We start from the raw sequence: 19,734 nt of genomic DNA, 5'->3' as shown, positions 1-19,734 counted from the left end.
GTGGCTCTGCGTAGTTCGGCCACCGTGTCAGGACCAATTCCCCCGCCCTCCTCTAAATCCCCCAATAATTCTGCTTGATAAGCCTACATAGGGGACATCGTTTGCAGACACGCTGCAGCTTGACCAGCGGCTGCATACGATTTATGAACCAGTGCTGATGTAAATTTAACTGGCTTAGAGGGAAGTGAAGGAGCCTTCAAGGAAGATGCCGTTGCTGGAGAGAGATAGCTCGCAAGCGTCTCCTCCACCTTCGGCATCTCCCCATAACCATATTCTTTATATTTATAAATGGAAGAATAGTGAGATGTTTGTGGTGTGTATACTCTGTAAGACACTGGTTTCTCCCACGATCTCGACACCTCGGTGTGGAGATCGGGGAAAAACGGAAGGCTTCAGTGCTGAGGCTGTGTACGAGATGGCAGGAAGCATTCGTCAAGCTTACTTTTCGAACGAACGTCCTGCCTATCCTCTGGCCACTCAATAGATAATCTCTGAACTGCTCTCGTGAGAACATCGAGCAATTCCTCAAAAGCATGAGACTGAGGTGGCGAATCCTCAGACTCAGCTTCAATACTAACAACGTCCAGCTCCTCAGAGCTGGACAATTGCAGTATTGGTGCCTCCATCGGGGGGGAAGAAACCGCAGCGCGTGCTTCCACACCCTGATGAGAGGCACTGGATCTATCAGAAGGAGGCTGAGATAAGGCAGAGCCCGTCTCAACATCCACTGATAAATCCATTTGCGAACCCCAGGTCTGAGATCGACGCCGTGCCTCAGCAGCGGCGGGACCAAAGCCCTGGGGAACGTGATCGGGATTGAACCGAGCCAAGCGGGATCGGAGCGTACGCAATGGAAGCGCTTCGCAATGCACACAGTCACCACCCTCGAGTGCTGACTGGGCATGCTCCTCACCCAAACAAACAACACAAAGAGTGTGAGTATCACCTCCCGTTAAATAACGCGGGCAGGGATGGACACACACTCTAAACTGCTGCTTGCTCACTATACTGAATATATAATATAATATAATATAATATAATATAGACAGACAACACCAAATAACAGGGACAGATTCACACAGAGCGCAACTGAAGACTCAGAAAGCTTTCGTTTTCTGTTTCGGGCTGGCTTTTATAGCTTCCTGGTACGTGACGTCACCCGCCTCTGACGTTCCGCCACACCATTGGACTGATTTTACATGTGCTTCAAGACGTCATCACGCAAAGCGTTCCCCATAGCGTCAGTTTCGACGCAACGCGAGTTCCCTTGAAAGGGAACTGGTCAAATGCTAGCTTTGTTGCCAAATTACTGATTGGTTAAGAGAAAGACAGAGACCAAGGTCTGACACAAGGGTCTTCACATCCCAGAGCCATAACTCACCCAGGCTCCAGAGAGTCTGTAACCAAAGACTTTTATTGGTTAACTGAAGAACTGGTCAACTTCGATAGTGTGCAAGACGGATCGATACCAGCAGATGTTGTTTTCCCCCACAACATTCCTGACCCCTTCCCCGTTGGGACCTCTGAACAAACAAACAGAGTCCGTTTCTCTCTAAACCAGAAAACTGAGATTTTTCCTACAGTATACATAAAACTCATTCGAGAACAATTTTCAATGGACTTACAATCAAACATCATGCAACTACATAACTCTATTTTGTGTCTGCAACTTATATGTGTGTTTAATATGCTTAGATACCATATAACTCATGTAATGTTATAACTGTTAGATGTTTGAATGAAAGTGTGTTGTGTTTCATATCAGTATGATCGTATGCTCTTGATTCAAAAGATGGCTTGATTGAAATCTGTGTAAAATGTTTCATATTCTTATAATACTGATCATGTCTAAACTGTGGCATCTGTTCTCTCTGTTAGTAAGGAAACCCCCCAGATAAGATAATTTACGATCAGAACTGAAAAGAACGCCACCTCCTAAAGTTAGCCAGTGTCTAATTGGCCAGAACTCATCCTTGGAGGTTGGACAAACTTTGAGTTTAAAATCTTAGACCCGAAACAAAGTTCACTCTTCTCTCTGCTCTCTGCACTCTGCTCTCTATCTCTGGGTTCACCCCCAAGAAACGCTCTGCTACCACTCTCAAGAGAGATGGGCAGAAAAAGGATGAAGATCTCAATCAGACAAGTAACCATGTAAACGCGGAGACAAAGAACCCAAATTAAGATCAGAAGAACGGGTTCAACAGCTTTATTCAAGCCATCTTACTACTCTCGTCTAAGTTGTCTTTTCTTTTCTAAGTTTTCCTTTATTTTCCGTTGTGAGTCTCGGTTCTAAGTTAAGTTTTGCGACAAGATTTCGAGCCACGTTTCTTCTGCAAAGCCAGCTTCAAACAAAGACTTTCATTCCGCCAGCACACCACGTGACTGGCCGCCCCAGACCCAGGCACAAGGACACCAGCCAACTAACGGACCGGGAAAACCCCTTTCACGCAACAAAAGGGAATCCCCAAAAGCAAAGACAAGCAAGTATCTCCAGACTAAGAGCTGAACTGGTGTATGGATATAAATTGAATAACCTGTCTAAGAAACGATAGAAGGGTTAAATTAATGATGGATGGTTCATTCCAGGTCATGTCTTATAAGTGCATAAACTTGGGATTTCATCATCTCACTCTTAAACTCACTCTTAAAACTTAATCTTTCCTTACTCTTTTCCTTCTGCAACTCGTATGAATGTGTGTGTGTGTGTGTGTTTGTGTTAGATATTAGTTTTATGTGTTAGTATATAATCAATAAAGTATTGTTTGTATTTGAACAAAGAGATTACTTGTTATCTGCTTATACATTTTATTGTCTTGAACTTCGATCTAAGTTACCGATGCTTTTACCCGTGATTATTTCTTAATTTATTGTTAGCTGGGGATTAATTCTTTCTTGGCCAGGAAGATATTATATTTCCTAGAGTTAATAACTGTTTATGCTTTCTGTTCATGGGATGAACTGATAGACTAATCATACAATTGATTCTGCTACAGTAAATTCTGAAAATAATTAAAAATAATTAAAATATTAATTATTGATCATAATCCGTTATGAATAATAATTAATTAGATTTATACGTGGGCGTATAAACGCTGCAAAACTCAGAGAAACAAAGACCATTCAGTATGTAATAAAATGTTATTATTAGTTTTATAATAAACTAATAACATTTTAAAGGTATGCTGTGCTATTCAACCGACATGATTTTAATCCCAAACCTGGTAATTTTGTTTACGTTAAAAAATTACGTTCACTGATTCTAGCTTCTCTCTTTTCTGTCTCTTTCTTTTCGTGTGAACTGAGTAGGCTACACATGCTTACATTCATAAATATAAACTTTATTTCTATTCAATTTTCAAAATTATTTATAGCCTACATATGTCACACACGCCTACCTTTTGATGTAAATAAAAGACGAGAGTGGTAAATGTTACGGACATATTATCATGATACAGTTCAGCCTATTATTGATTTTTGATTTTTATTTCCACTTCCCTTTTATCCAAAGAGACGGAACTATTTGCACTATTTATCAATGGGAAATACATCATGCTAAAATAATCTGTCATATACTGTGGTTCACATTATTGGGGTTGCTTGCAGGAGTATGAATTACGTGACCAGCAAAATATTTCTGCTTCAAATATTGTGCGTAGTGAGTGGTGGTTTTAGATATTATTTATCTTTAAGAGTGCCACACTCTTACTGACTCTTATTCTGCCTGACAGAAAGAAAAGCTCGTAGCTTACTGAAGGCGGAGTGTTTTGACCAATCAGATGAAAGGGGCGTTTCAGCAATAAAATATTGTGCCCCACGTGCGCAAATGAAATATCGAACCCATAAACCGATTTGTAAACCACAAACGAAAAATGAAAAATCGAGCTAAACTAAACTAACCTAAAAAAAACCCGAATAAACGAGCTGGTTTTCATTTCTGGTTATTCCATTCCAAACAGAAAACGAAATGATCAAAAAGTACACGTTTTTTGTAAAAAAAAACAACAAAAAAACAGAAAAACAAGTGTTCAGCTTGATTTTTCATTTTCGTTCTCATTTAGAAAAAAACATAAACAGCTTGAATATTCGATTTCTACATGTGGGCGGGAATGAAACGCCCCTTTCCTCTGATTTGTCAGCCGAAGATCAAACTGTTCCGTCATCAGCTCTCCCTCAGTTCCGCACAGTCCTCCGCTGCTGCACGGATTCTTAACGCGTTTATTGCAACTACTAGCCTACATTTCATCTTTTTCTCATCAAACAACCAGACTAATGGCTCAACACAACCCATACCGGGGAAGAGCCTAGACAGTGCTTTCTTCTGTGTAGATATAAATTCACGCTTTGCATCAGCTGAGTATGGCAGGATAAATGACGGCTGACGCCCAGTAAGTTTTAAAAATAATAATATTAATAAATTATGATATAAATTAATATAATTAGTTGTAAATTAAATATTTTAAACACTAATACAAAAAGGAAAGAATAATGCATTGACTTGGGTAGCCTATAAAATAGGCCTATTAACGTTCACGCATGAACTGTCAGATGATCTGACAACCGGAGAACAGAGAACAACCCAGCAAACACATTTACGTTGTGGCAAAGTCTGTGGCACGTCGCATTTTTATGGAAAGCCTCGAGAGCCAAAAACACGTGAATTTTAACCAAGCGGCAACCTCCCTGTCTCTCTCTTGAAACCAACACGGAAGTGAATTAAACGGCAATTCATCAACTGGCCGCTTGAGGCTGGCTGCAAAAGTGAGTCGAATCTGCATCTCCTCCATGCTGAAATGCCCAACTTTACAGCAGAAAAAAACATGTTTACAGCCTGGAGCAGGGCCGGCGCTCCGCACACGCACATCACGCACTGCGCGTAGGGCACCAAGTGCTTGGGGGGGCACCAAAAAATCTGGGTCGTGAAAAATCATCACAATAGCCTACTAGTATAAATAACAAATAAAATATGTCTAAAGCATGTTAATATACAAAAGCAATACAAAAGTAATATAGGCCTAGACCAAATTAGTCGAGAAAAAGGTGAATCTCCTGTGCCAGTCTCCCTCTGGTGCCCCCCTTCCCCACCTCCCAGTGGTCTGTTCGATTATGCCTCAATCAATGTCAAATTTGGCAGACACCGACCTCAGACATGGCTTTGAAAAGGCACCAAGAGTCGGGGGCGGAAAAAAGAAGAGACATCGGGATGATGCTCGCGCGTCGCTTGCAGGTAAGACAATGTTTTAAATAAAAATTTTAGTTTTGTAGCTCTTGCGTGTATGCATGTCGGGGCGTCGCTAGTAGTGCAAAAGATCCGGGGCTTTAGCCCTGCATGTTGAGTCTTTTATTTTAACGGGGGTCCGGGGGTTTCTCCCCCATGAAATTTTGAAACTTGGGCTGTTAAAGATGCAGTTAGTTTGATTGAGAAGGAAAGGAAGGCCAATCGTTGGGGTCCTCATCGTCATATTTGAATGACAAATAAAGCTAATTTCCCCCCTAGGTAGGCTATTACGTTACAGATGTGTGCATAGGCTATTAGTGCCCTATTGTAATTTCTATTGTAAATTCCTATTGTAATAGGGAATCACGTTCCCTATTGTAATTTCTTCGCTTCAATACAATGTCTATCTGCCTCTTGGTAAGGTGAACTTTAGAAAAACCCTGCAACTGAACGTGATGTGATTTTGCCAAATTAGACCGCTTAGATAAGTTTTTTCGTTGTTGTTCTATGCGGTCATTTTCAAGAGGTTCATAGGCCAAGGGCGACATCTGTTGGTGAAACCTTGCTTAGGGCACCCAAATGGCTAGCACCGGCCCTGGCCTGGAGCAAACATTTTATGTGAATTTCTGCTTTAGCAAAATTCTTCACCTAAACATTCATGCAAATTAAGCTAATTGAAATGAAAAGTTTGGGACAAGCCCAGCACCTGCATGGAACAGCCCCCCACCCAGAATAAAATTAGTTTTGGAGTTCAGATTCCCAACCCTACCAGGCAGAGGGCAATAAGAATAGTTAGATGAGGGACTATGGCATCTCTTTATACTTTACTAGCAAATGTAGAAATAATAAGTTAAATGTATCACCTTCTCATAGCCTGTCTCACCCTAGCATCGCTAAACGGCAGAGGAGCACTGCCTCCAGCCCTGACTGCTGTACTCTTTCTCGGTGCGTTTGGGGCCGAGGACAGCTCCCGGGCCAATAACTGCACAAAAGCCCGAGCTGCTACCTCGGCCTGGGGCGACAGACCCTGTCAAACACTCACTTAATTCACAAGAATTTCAACTTATAGAATGATACTAGCCTGACCCTATTAGCATGCAGACGCGCTAGCGTAGCTCGCTAGCTCAGCTCGCTAGCTTATGTTGATAGTTGCACAATTAAACCGGTTAACATTAACAATTAAACAACATCTCATAACAAGGAGATAACTAGCTAAACACGTTAAGTTATACTTACCGCTCCCCTGTCGTTGCCAGAAGCCATGTTGAGGTCTCAACTAACTGACAGAACTCCACCGTGCTAGCCCGCTCCCGCACCACATGCACATAGCGCTGTGTGAACACGTTCATGTGATTGGCTTATAAGTAAACAATCCCCCACGTGGGGTGTGTTCTTGTGATTGGCTAAAACAAGGGAGATATCTGATTGGTTGCAGATCATACCCTGTTTAAAAAAAGGCAGTGAAGTTCACAGACCGCAAGCAGTTTGTAAATCAAGATATATTTGTGTGTGCATCAGAAATACATTTCTGAATCTTGTCCTGTGCATTTCTGAATCTTGTGTGCATTTGTCAATTGTGTTTGCATTTCTGAATTGTGTGTGTATTTATGAATTTTGTATGCATTTGTGAATCGTCTGTGCTTTTTAAATTTTGTGTGTGCATTTGTGAATTTTGTGCGCATTTGTGTATCCTGTGTGTGCATGAATGAATCCTGTGTGTGCATATGTGAATGTAGTGTGTGCATTTATCTTTATTGAGACTCTTTAAGCTCCATATTATGAAGGGTGTGTCCACTTTTGAGTGACAGGTGGATTCCCGCGGCTGTGGTCATTAGTCATCATTAGTCATCGTTTGTCTGCTGTCTGTTAGCCGCCACGTTACCTCAGCTAATTGTCTGACTGTAAAAATAAATACATTCGAGAGTGACACGCTGCCAAGATGGCGACAATCGGCTATGCCCACTTTAGGCTTCAAAAACGGTCTTCAGAAACCTACGGGTGACGTCACGGACACTACGTCCATATTTTTTTACACGTGTAAAATACGTGTTGTTTGCGCATGACAAATCAGCTCGTTACATATTCAACGCGTATTTAACAAGTGAAATACGCGTTAAATACACATTAAAAATCAGTTTGAACGGGTCAGTGTCATTGGCTGCTGAAGACTTGGGTCTAGCATTTCTGTGAGCTTAGGGGGGTGTACCATTCACAGACTAGGCTACCACCATTTTACATGCTATCCACAACTTTCCTGCGAGTCTTATTGGGCGTCGCCATGACACTCGATACTTCCTGTTGACGGTATCTCAGTTCCGGTTTAGCCTAACGCTTAATGAAGCTAGCACACAAGGGATACTCGCGTTGCGGTACAAACGGGTGAAACTGATTACTGACAAGTAGTAATGCTGACAGATAAGCAATGACTCCTTGTGGCTCAACTTGTACCGTTGTCGGGTGCACAAACAACAGGCGAAAACTGAAGGATTTTATGAATGGGACCTGTTTCCAACATAAACGGACCCTCTACGCAGAAAGAGTGTTTCTTGTACTTAGAAAAAACTGCAGTACAACTGTATATATATTTTTTAGTGGTATGTTTATTGTTTTCAATATTTGAAAATTAATTCGAGAATTAACTTGAATGTGCGCAGCAATTTGTACAAATAGAGAGTATGTAGGCCTACTATATTTGTTGTAGCCATTAAGTAAGAGCATTTAGTTTCATATTTGTTCAAATATTATAATGTAATTTTTTCCATCTATGTTGATTTTGAAAAGTGAACACCATGATAGGATGCATCGGGAGACACAGAGTGGGTCAGACATGATTTTGTTAATGGGTCAGACATGATTAAACTTAATTTTCTTCATTAAGTTTTGTTATGTAGAAAATCTTTCTTTAAAGTGAATTTTGTTTTGTATAAATTATATCTTAATTTTAATAAATTTTTCATCAACCAATTGCCTGGATTTAATAAATATATAGCAGACAATATAATCATGACATGGAGGCGTCGGCACGGTCACTGGCATTGCACGTGAACAGGAGCGCATCTCATCATAAATTAACCGAAACTCAAACATGAGAAATATAGCCTATCTAAAGAAAGGGTTCAATGTCTTTAAACGAAACAATTCAGAATGAAAAGAAATAGGCTACTCTCTGATTATGTAATCCAAGATGTGCATTTCTCTCTAGGCTATAGGCGCGTTCACTACGGATCGTCAACTTCATCTTTGCAGCAGACACTGACAGAAAACACTAGTTTATTAATAAAAATCAATGCACGCGTGTCACCGGATTTACAAATGCACATCTTGCTTGTTGCACACACACTCGGCACACATATTGTGTTGAAATAACATTATTAATAATAATAAATCTTTAATAATATTTGATTGAATGCCGAATGTTGTGCTTGTTCAATTTAATAAAATTAATACTTTAATTGTGATCATTAAAATTATTGAATATTAAATATTAAGTGGCCAATTTTTGCTCATTTATTAAAAGTATTTATATATAATATATCTAGCACCCCCTCAGCACATGTTAAAAAAGTATCTGGCGCCTGCCCCTGGTTATAACGGCCCACGTATTGAAAATGGTTGGGTGTAAATCGGCTCGGGCTCATAATTATAGTTAATGTGTCGGGCCGGGCCGGGCCGGGCTCAGGTAGGGTCGGGCTTGATTTTTTGGGCCCGATCTAAGCTCTACTCGTCATTACCCAAGCAAGTTGTTTGGGCTTGTTGAGGCTCTCCGATAGCAGTATCTTCAGGCTAACGTAAACCGGAAGTTTGTTACCGGCTTGTTCTACGTAGCCATAGCGATCACAGGAAAGGTCAGAGCCTATTTATTTTGTCCTTTAAAAAAAAAAAAAAGATCTATATAAATAATATATTTAAATGGCAGTTTAATAAAAATTTTGATAAAAATAAAATTGCCATGTTTTTCTCCACTCATGCCTTTTTGTAAATAAACACATTAGTGGACATTCTAGCTTTAACATCAAAGCATTAACATTTGTGTGAGGAAATCAGTTACAGTGGAGGTAAGCAATCAATGCAGGTTTAAGATACAGACCATTGTCATCAATATCTGTCTTTGGAAAACAACGTGAGCTTTTATTGTGCTTTAATTTACTGCTATTCAGTGGTGGACAGTAACGAAGTAAATGTAATTCGTTACTGTACTTAAGTAGCTTTTTTGCGTATCTGTACTTTACTGAAGTATTTAAATTTGGGAAGACTTTTACTTTAACTCCACTACATTTCAAAGTCAAATATCTTACTTTTTACTCTACTACATTTTCAAAATCAGTCGTTCCTTTTTATTTATGAGTGGATAAAAACTTAACTGGTCAAACGAGCCACCAATCACAGTAGCCTACAACGTGCGCGCTTTGTTTTGAACTTGCCTTGGCGGTATCTACTAAGCGCAAACCAGAGCCGTTAAATATGAGAGTTGCGACCATAGACAGTATATAAGAGGTTGCGACACACACGGCTTGTTCGACTTGAATCGGCGCTGCACAGACCGATCAGTTTATGACATCAAAGTATAGAGCGAAATCGCGAGAGCGATTGAAAAGCATACAGAGCCGTCTACTCTCTAACCACTCTCGCGGTATTTTAATGTCATTCACCGATTGGTCTGTGCAGTGTGCCGTTTCAAGTCGAACAAGACAACTGTGATCTCGCCACCGCGCGGTCATGTGATTCGTGTAGCTCTCAATAGTTCCAAACAATTTGTGTTGCCAATGATTTTAAGCGGGGCAGAGAGCAGCAGCTATTATTGCAGCAATTATCGGTAAATACTGACGCATAATGAACATTGCTTATTACCTTGACACTAAAATTACTTGCATATAATAGCATTTTTTTTTTTCTGAGGAGTAGCAGAAACACTGCATTAATACGTTTTGGTGTTTAATTTTGTAGGGAAATTGGCTGCTCCCATAATGTAGTGTGTATATATATATATTCAATGGCATTGTGCAGGTTTATGTGAATGTATCATAACATTAGGATGTTTATAATTATGACCATAGACGCTCGTGAAAAATATGTACAGTAAATACTGTAAATGTATTATACCTTATGGGAACAGTCCCCTTCCGTCAAAAATTAAACACACAAAAAATGTATTCGATTCAAATATATATGACTAATTAATGTCATTTTATTAATAGATTGATGTGCCAAGAGTGACATTAGAGTCTTCACATAGACTGAGTTAAGCAAGAGTCTTGTGACAAAAATTATAATAGGACATTATAGCCATAAAAAAATCATAGTACTTGGATACTTAAGTACATTTGAAGGCAAATACTTTTGTACTTTTACTCAAGTGAATGTTTAAAGGCAGCACTTCTACTTTTACTTGAGTAATATTTTACCTTGAGTATCTTTACTTTAACTCAAGTACATGGTATGTGTACTTCGTCCACCACTGCTGCTATTGCAAGAAGGTGGCGCTTATTGAAACCTTTTTGTTCAGAGATTGGGCACTCATCAGACAAACAGTAATTAGGTACACAGGTGATATTATCAATTTAAATGAATTTAAAGACTTACAGTATTTTAATATGGTATTTAAGACTTTATATATAAGTTTTGAAGACTTTAAGGATTAGAATGAGAGCTTGTGCTCAGGTCAAGACAGGTATAAGAACTTGATTTGCCTTTCCTGACAGCAGAAGTATTATACTGCTACCACAATTAAATATGTTTTCTTGTGTAGACCAAAGAAAATATCTAGATTGCAATTTTATGAAAAAAATATTTTTACCAAGAGAAGATTGCCCCCTTTTGCACATTAGTAGCATTCTAGCTGTAACACCATTCACCACACCTTTTCTAATATTAAAAGCTAACATTTGATTGGGGAAAAGTGTACAGATGTGGTTCTTGATCAATGCAATTGTAAGGAATATCTGTTAAACAACATAACTAAAATGTATCGCTATGGCGAGCAGGGTGCCACCAAGATGCTTCACAGGGACCAAATTACAGAAATGTCCTATCTTAAAGGGATAGTTCACCCAAAATTGAAAGTTCTGTCTTCATTTACTCACCCTCATATTGTTTCAAACATGCATGAGCCTCTTTCTACTGATGAACACAAAATATATTTTGAAGAATATTGGTAACCAAACAGTCATTGGTCACCAATGACTTCCATAGTATTTTTTCCATACTATGGAAGTTCCACACAAGAAAGAAACTCATGGAAGTTTGGAAAAACATAAGGGCGAGTAAATGGGTGAACTATCCCTTTAAGTCCTAAGTTATGATCTGACAAGTTCAGTGTTTTAAATGGGTTCCAAACTGAAATCACAGTGGTTACTAAAGAGACAAGATATTACTCTGACTGAAGTTGTTTCTGTAACACAGCCACATGAAACCATTCTTGACGTTCTTGCAGCCTCAGGAAACCATTCCAGGTCATCATTTCAAGTCCTCCCTCAGTGTCAGATATTCTGAACTAATAGTCTGGGCCAGTGGTTCCCAAACTTTCATCAAGTTATACATGAATTTTGAACAATACTTGTTCTTGTCTTAAGACAACTTTGATTAACTGTTTTGATCCACTTCAAATGTTGACTACTGTATATTGAGCCGGACAACTTTCTTATTTACTGTAATTAGCTCAGGCCAACAGGACATTAGATATTATTGTTTGAATGTGGATTTTTTAATAAACTTGTTGTAGGAGATTCATGCAATTGCCACCAAACTCAGGCAACATTAAACAAAGACACTAAAGATGCTAAATTGCAAACGATTATATGACATCTCCAATTGTGTTGCCATGGCGAGGGATTAAAGTAAGGACAAAAAAGGAAAACAGGAAGTCTCTCATATCTTGTAAAATCATTGTTTGATTTAAATTAAGTGAATTACGATTGTATGTTTGGTCGGTCAGTGTACTTTTGCGTCCATTCGTTTTTCCTTTTTTAACCTGTAATTGAAAAACGAAAAATTAACAGTTGTTGTATTTTTAAAACGCAAAGTTGAACACCAACATTTTTATTTGAACTGTACACACCAAATGCTGCGCAAACAAATAAATATTGATGTATTTTCAGATTTTTGTTTATGACTTTTTGCCCCTTTATTAAACATTTAAAATATTCACAAATTATTATGGAAAAAAAAACAATTTTACTGGTTTTCTTGGGCCAAATTAGAACCCGGAATTTATATTTTTCCCGCAGTGCTGAATGAGAAGAGCCATGTCTCTGGAACCATACAGAGAGGTGATTCATAGGTGATTTATATGCTAATGATAATAAATGTGTCTGAAAAAACAACGAGGCATTTTAATTGTTTATTAATAAACTAGTGTTTTCTAGTGATGGCTGCAAACATATCTCCATCTCTGCTGTAAAGCGGATGTGCCTTTAGAGAGAAATGCACCTTTCATACGGATTACATAATCAGACGGTATTTGCTTTCGATCTGATTTTGTTCGTTTAAAAGTGGAAATTTCAAGCTTTATATAGGTAGGCTATATTTTGTTTCAGATCATTTTTGAGACACGCTCCAGTTCACGGAGATCATGAAAGCGCGTCTGATTGTTTTATTTTATTTTACAAAAGCACAACGTTTTTAGTTTACTCAAATAAAAGTAATTGCGAATGATGTATTATTCTTTTCTATTATTATTCTCTACCAGAAATGATAGAGTATTTTAAGTTGTTTCCACTGTTGATAGGAAAGCGCCGGCGCCTCCGTGCCATTCAGTGCCTGCTCCACTTCTCCGCACAAACCCTTGGATATGCGTCAAAATCTTGTGTTTATTTGTGATAATCTTAGCCCTGTATTATTATTGTCTAACCTGTATTATGACTGAAGTAGCAGAAGAGCTGTACTAGTGACGACATCAGTGATTCCAGAGGGCTCTGATGACATCCCTAAAAGTGAAAGTGAAAGTGAAGTGAAAAAGTGAAAGTGAAAGTGAAAGTGAAAGTGAAGTGAAAGTGAAAGTGAAAGTGAAAGTGAAAGTGACACGTAACGGCCAAGTATGGTAACCCATACTTGGAATTTGACCTCTGCATTTAACCCATCCAAGTTAATGCACACACATTAGGAGCAGAGTAGTGAGTAGTTAACACACACAGACACTGCAAACGTGGATACACACACCCAGAGCAGCGGGCAGCCTTTGTGTGGCGCCCGGGGAGCAATTAGGGGTTAGGTGCCTTGCTCAAGGGCACCTCAGTCATTTCCCACCGGCTCTGGAATCGAACCAGCAACCTTTGGGTTACCAGTTCAACTCCCTAACCACTAGGCCATGACTGCCCCTAAATTGGCTGTTTCATTGTAGGGGGCATAACAGGTAGTTGGGGCGTAATTTGTAGGTGGTTTGTAGCACTGCAGGACACAGTCGGACAAACTTGGATTTCTTCTAAAAGTCATTTGCCTTTTTTGACACTTGTGGGTCGCTGTAAACTGTTACATTAAACCCTAAATTTCAGTGAAGATTCAAGTTGGACTTTTCTGTAAAAACACTTTCTGGGTCGCTAATCATTCTCCTAGGCCATTGGTGCTTAGACCCTGATGATTGCCGCTTGTGGCTATATTATGTTTAGTATACAGTATATGTAGTATAGATTATATAGTATAGATTGAGTATACCGGTAGATGATTGAATGCTTGTTTGATTTGGTGTTGCTACCCCTCACAGTCCTCATGCCACCCTATAAATAATTTCCTAGATCTGCCCACAGTGTGAGCCATACACATTTCGCATTTCGAGTTGAAGTGTTTTTCTCTCGGCTCACCTTCTTTTTGAGGAAAGATTAAAGATTGGTTATGGTCTGTCACTCTGTTTCTGAGGTTGTCAAAGCTTGTGATGAGCTATGTCTCACTGCGGAAGCAAACGGTGTGGCCTCTTTTGGGTTTGAGAACACTCTTTCTACCACCACCACATCAAAATCTGAGTTATGCTGTGGTTTGTCCGATGCTATCCCCCCTAGTGGTCAGGAGACACTGAAATGTCTTGCTTTTAAAGAGCTCGCTAAGGTAGTTTCACATGCTGTAGGTAGACTAAATCTAGACTGGCCAGGTGCAGCCCAGCTGGAAAGCAGTCCAAATTGGATGAGTGCTTTATGGCTGGTCATAATTTGCCTCCAACGCATACACATCTCTCACCATATTGAAGTTGCAGATTACTTTGCCATCCAAGTCCTGCAGGATGATGTCAGTCCTGATCAGCAAGTCCTATTTGGCTGCAAGTCAGGATGGTGCAAAGCTGCATACCATGGTGGTTTTGTTGGCATACATCCTGAAGGATATGGACAAGAGAACTGCTTAAACCACCACTTGGCCAATCTGTCTATCTGGCAGTGTGGACAGATGGACGGATTGGCCATCTGTCAATTTTCATCAGAGTGCTGCCTACCAGTGGGGAACCTACACTATTGTGAACATAATATTTACAAACGTTTAGATAATAGTTTAAAAAGTACAATTGTATTCATTTTTTAATAAAAAGTAATCAGTGCTAATATTATTTTAGTTCTGTCATGACAACTCTTGGGAGATTGGTATGTTAATACTGCCCTGCAAAGGCAAAAGACCTTAACTCGCTAGAGTGTGAAACTGAGAAAAATGACTTTAAAGTTTCTGTTTTGTCCAGACAAAAGTATTATAGGTAGGACTCCCAAAATTTGACAACTAGTTGCTATAATGAAGAAATGTTTGTATGCAAAAAATCTTGAGCTCAAACTTGACCTTTGACCCTTGTTTGGCTGTTACTGTACTCTGCCTTTGTATCATATGCCAAAAATAAGGAGTCATGCAAAGGCAAAAGGCAGTAACTGACATATAATCAATATTTGCTTGCTGTCCCCCATACTTACATCCATTATAAGAACACCTAACCAAGGTCTAGTCATCATGGTATGTGTTTTAAATTATATAGAAGACCTTTGGTTGTTCCTATTTAGTGCTATAATGATCAGGATAGTGCGGCAACACTAACAACGTTAAACAGTATGACAGATACAGATAAGTAAAACGTAAACAGATAAGTTACTTTGCAGTACAGTATGTACAGTATGAATAAATGCAAGAAATATTTTCACAATAAAGATAATTTAATTATAATTGAATACAAATGTTTTTTGTTTTTTTATAAATTACAGAGGAGCAGTAATTTATCAATTTGCAACAAGAATATTTCATATTCATTAGGCGTGTTTAGGCCTTTATTTTGAAATAGCAATAAACAATAGCAAAAAGATTGGTAGAAAGCTCAGTTTGTTTTTATACCAAGAGTTAAAAAAAATAACACCAATTAAATTATCTAAAAAAAAAAAGTCAGATTTAAAAAAAAATATATATAAACAAAAATATTATGGATTCTCGATTCGTGATGCGGCTGCCAGCTATAACGCACATATGCACTCTTTTTATGCGTTTATTAGAGGTTGAATTAAAATGACGGTGACAGTTAAAGGGTTAACTTAAGGGCCACCAAACTGCTCAAGATGCACAGTCAACGAACACGACTTGGATTACTGCTTTTTATTTCTGAGATAATATAGACAGAGTCAACCGAAAAAAAGTTGGAATTACTTTTACCATTTAGGTTAGCCTACTTTGTACGGACGTTAGCGATAACTAGCTTAGTGCTATATGGATTTGTGTACGATCTGACATGAACACCTGCAAGAAGGAAATATGGCTCAAACACGTATGGATTGTTGTGGATACAGCAGATGACGTGCATTGCTATGGATTATGGATTATGCATCTTCCATGGATTATATCGGATTGCATGGAAAGGTAGGATGCCTGTGTATTTAATAATTGGGTTTCGGCGTCTGATGTGAGGCGAGTGTCAACGTTAGCGCTAACTTACGTGACACAGATTAAATTTAGCTAGCTCCGGGCTGTCACTGATATTGACAGATCTGAACCATCGCCCTGAACAAAAATAACAACATTTATGACAACCTATTAGCTTGCATACCATCTAAGTATGGCTTGTTCACCTTGCTTTGTTTCTGATTGCATACTTGGAGCAGTTAGTCTGGCCAAAGATGTGTTGTGTGTATGTTACGTGGTTTGGTGACAATTAAAGAGCGCCACATTTGACAGTATGACAAAGCCAGAGTACAGTAACATCACAGCGGCACCGTAACATCTCTCTTGATGCCAGGCTAAACAAAGTCAGAACACCGTAACTCAACTTCAGCGTGCTGGAACAAAGGCAAAGAGCCGTAACAACTGTTACGGTGTTCTGCTGTGGTTTCTCGTATGGTTTTGGAAGTTACGGTTGTCATGGCCCTTTATTTTCTCGTTAAAACAATCAAATTGACTCACGATATTTATTCACATGATAAAGGAGGTTTCAAATACCACAAAAATGACACTAACTCATTTTTGACCAAACATGATGTTACGGCGTTTTGCCTTTGTAGGGCAGAATAGAGATTGGCATGGCCCTGGCGGAATACATCTGCTACAGTGCTGCAGAACAAGTCCCGAGTCTTGCTACTGCCAATACATTCACATACATTGCTGTGAGCATGTTTAGTAGTTTTCACCATATTAGTCTGTTTTCTCTTTAATACGTGGTTTTCCTGCTAAGACAAAAGCTAAGATCAAAAGACCCTGCAATAAAACAATAAAACGCACCCCTGGAGAGAAGATCTCAAAGAAAGAGCACAGGACACCCCCTTGCATAGATGGGCGAGAAGATAAGTTTGGGCATCTCCCTACTCCCTTCCTTTACCTCTGATTCAAGTAACTGAAAGTTATATGTATCCTGTGAATCTTTTGTTTTTTTTCCCTTTCATGTTTGGTATAATTTTAAATGTCTATAAATGCGATAGGTAAAATGGTCTCAATTTCACTGCAATCACTGGTATTATGAGAAAGATTAAAAACGTAGGAGAATTCTGTTCTCCTTTTTGGGTGGTGTCTCTTCAGGATCTCTGAGAATCCTCTCCTCTCCCCCGAAACCCGGTGTTTGTGTAGTAAAAATGTACAACCCTTTTTTTCTGGTCTGGGTATTTAAGGAAAAGTGGTAGAGCAGCCATTTGGGAACATTCTGTAGCCAGAAGCCCCCATGCAGTGCTGTGTGAGTGTCTTAATAACACTCACACGCCACTGTGTGTCCTGTGTCAGGTATGTATTTCTTAATTTTAAATACAATCTTTGAGCAATTGATGTTATGTATTTATTATTTCTGAATTGGCGTTTAGTATTTAATGAAGCATTGTATAATTAGTGAGGTGTAGATATTCTAAACGGATCAAGAGAAAACAGTACTGGTATCAGATTGGCATCAGTATCGGCAAATACTCAAGATTGTGATATTTGTATCAGGCATTAAAAAGAGTGGTATAGACCCATCCCTAGCTTCTGAACATGCTTCAAACAATCGTCACACCTGAGGCGTGTTCCTATGGCATCATCTACTGACACAGCGTACATGTATTGTTCCCTATTCAAGATTCCAGGGAAACATACATAATGTTAATATTGCACAACTCATTAAAGATGGAACAGTATCTTATAATTCATAATTTCAATTTGCATAAGTGTTTTACTACAGTGTTTTCAATGGAAGAGAGAGAGAGAGAGAGAGAGAGAGAGGGAGAAGAAAGAAAGAAACAGTTGAACTGTTCATTGGGCATTTCAAAACTCATTTATGTGGACAAATCAGCAGAAGTTTTCAGCACACTGAAAAAAAAACTATATATAGAAAAAAAAATTGGGCCAGGGATAGGTATAAATTATTTGTTAAAGGTATAAAATCAAGAAACTCAAATTAAGCCTTCAATGTGATATTTCAGCATTTGAACTACCTAGACAAGACAAATAATAATAATTTCTGATATTTTTATTTTTATTTTATTTTTTTCAGAGTCCATGGTCAGTCTTTTCCTAGATATCCAGATGATACACTGAATTATAAATTATGGGCTTCTCCTACTTGTTAATGCTGAGATTCAAGCAGCAGGGTGGAGTTACTGCAGTGCTGGCATTTGATAGTGTTAGTGGCAGTAAGCGCAGCATTGTTTGGCTAAGATTGGTTGAATTGAAGAAGCAGTGAATCAGCTCTTTGACCCAACTTGCTCAAGTCTGTCTGAATCTCTGGCCAGGATAGGGCTGATGCCCCTAAAGCTTGCGTACGGCCGCTTTGGAGTCCCACTAAGGACTGGTGGGGTTCCTGTTTCCATGGGGCAGATGTAATCTGCAGATTCATCCATCCTGAGTTTTCTCAGTTGTCTGAAGTGAGTGAAGCCAAGCTTCTTTGGCTAAGGCAGAAAAATGTATGTCAAAAAACATGAACATGATTAACTTACAACTGCATATACATTGCTTATAATGGATGACTTAAATTATTGTGTTTGTAATATCATACCCTGACTTTGGCAGTGGTGTTTAGGGGTGTGTGCCCACTGGCGTTGGCAAACTCCTGCTTCTCTTGTTGGGCCTGGAGCCCCACCAGTGTGCTGAAGTTGGTGGTGAGGTGACGTCTGAGGAGGGTCTTCTGAGGAGGGATGTTGAGCAGCATGGCCATGGTCTCAGAGTAAAAGCGAGGCTCTAGGATCTAATAAGCAGAATCAGACAACTTAAAGGGGTCATGAATTGAGAATTCAAACTGTCCTTGAGCTTTTCATATATAAGAGGTCATCATGCTATAAGAATATCCTGTAAGTTTCAGAACTGAATACTTCCTTGTTAGTCCAAAAAGAGATTTTATTGAAACCAAGGTCTGAAAATGATTCGTTTTGGAATGTGCTGATTTATGACGTCATAGATATTTGAAAGAATGCCTCTGCAGAAGAGAAGAGTGATACAGAATCACAGGACTAAAAATAATGTTACCTTCCAAAAGATCCTAATGCTAGGGATGTGGTTATTTATTTTCAATAATGTGAATGTCTCAGTTGAGCATTATTTATTTGTATTAGGTACATTTGACTGTGAATTCTTTTGTAAATCAGTCGCAATTTCGGCGCAGGCTTTGCAAACAGACTTTTACGATATGGACTCAACAGTAATGCAACAACATGAAAGTAACCATACTCATTCTAATGCCTGATCTGTGACCAGTCATTTCTCACATTCATGTACAGTCAGATGTTCTTTGTCTCAAAATCATTTCTTGATGTCTATGGGTCAGTAAATTAAAACAGTGACTAAGGTTTTTTGTTGTTTTTCTGCCCTGGAGTTTAGATTCATACTTATAAGAATAAGGTTTTACAAAATCATCCTGAGATTTGAATACACATCTTTGAGGGAAAACCATTTTCTATTCAGTTGAAAACTACCCTCAAATTGTTGTATTTTAATGCAGATTTTGAGCTGTCATATATATATATATATATATATATATATATATATATATATATATATATATATACAATCATGGTTGAGCCAAGTTTATCAGTCTCTTATTTACTGGGAAGGACAATTCTGCTATCCATATGATGCATATGGCCTATCTCATGTACTGGCATATTTAAGCATCATTAGCAGTAGTGCTT

The 19,734-nt window shown here is 38.8% G+C and overlaps 1 protein-coding gene across 5 annotated transcripts in view; it reads right to left on the bottom strand.

The window, feature by feature from the left end:
- Window positions 1–17,862: 17,862 nt before the first annotated feature.
- ppfibp2a (PPFIA binding protein 2a) overlaps window positions 17,863–19,734 on the bottom strand; it is a 56,157-nt gene continuing 54,285 nt past the window's right edge. For all 5 annotated transcript variants that reach the window (XM_082182919.1, XM_082182918.1, XM_082182917.1 and 2 more), the window contains 2 exons: window positions 18,606–18,794; window positions 17,863–18,498 (listed from right to left, as the gene is read on the bottom strand). In XM_082182919.1, coding sequence (XP_082039045.1) covers window positions 18,295–18,498; window positions 18,606–18,794 — 393 coding nt within the window. In that variant the 3' untranslated portion in view covers window positions 17,863–18,294. The remainder of the gene's footprint in view (window positions 18,499–18,605; window positions 18,795–19,734) is intronic.

This window comes from Leuciscus leuciscus, assembly GCF_965113295.1.
Source record: "Leuciscus leuciscus genome assembly, chromosome: 10".
In the NCBI taxonomy this organism is placed as follows: Eukaryota; Metazoa; Chordata; class Actinopteri; order Cypriniformes; family Leuciscidae; genus Leuciscus; species Leuciscus leuciscus.
The sequence above is the reverse complement of the archived record's forward strand: the minus strand, read 5'-3'. Positions and strand labels throughout refer to the sequence as shown.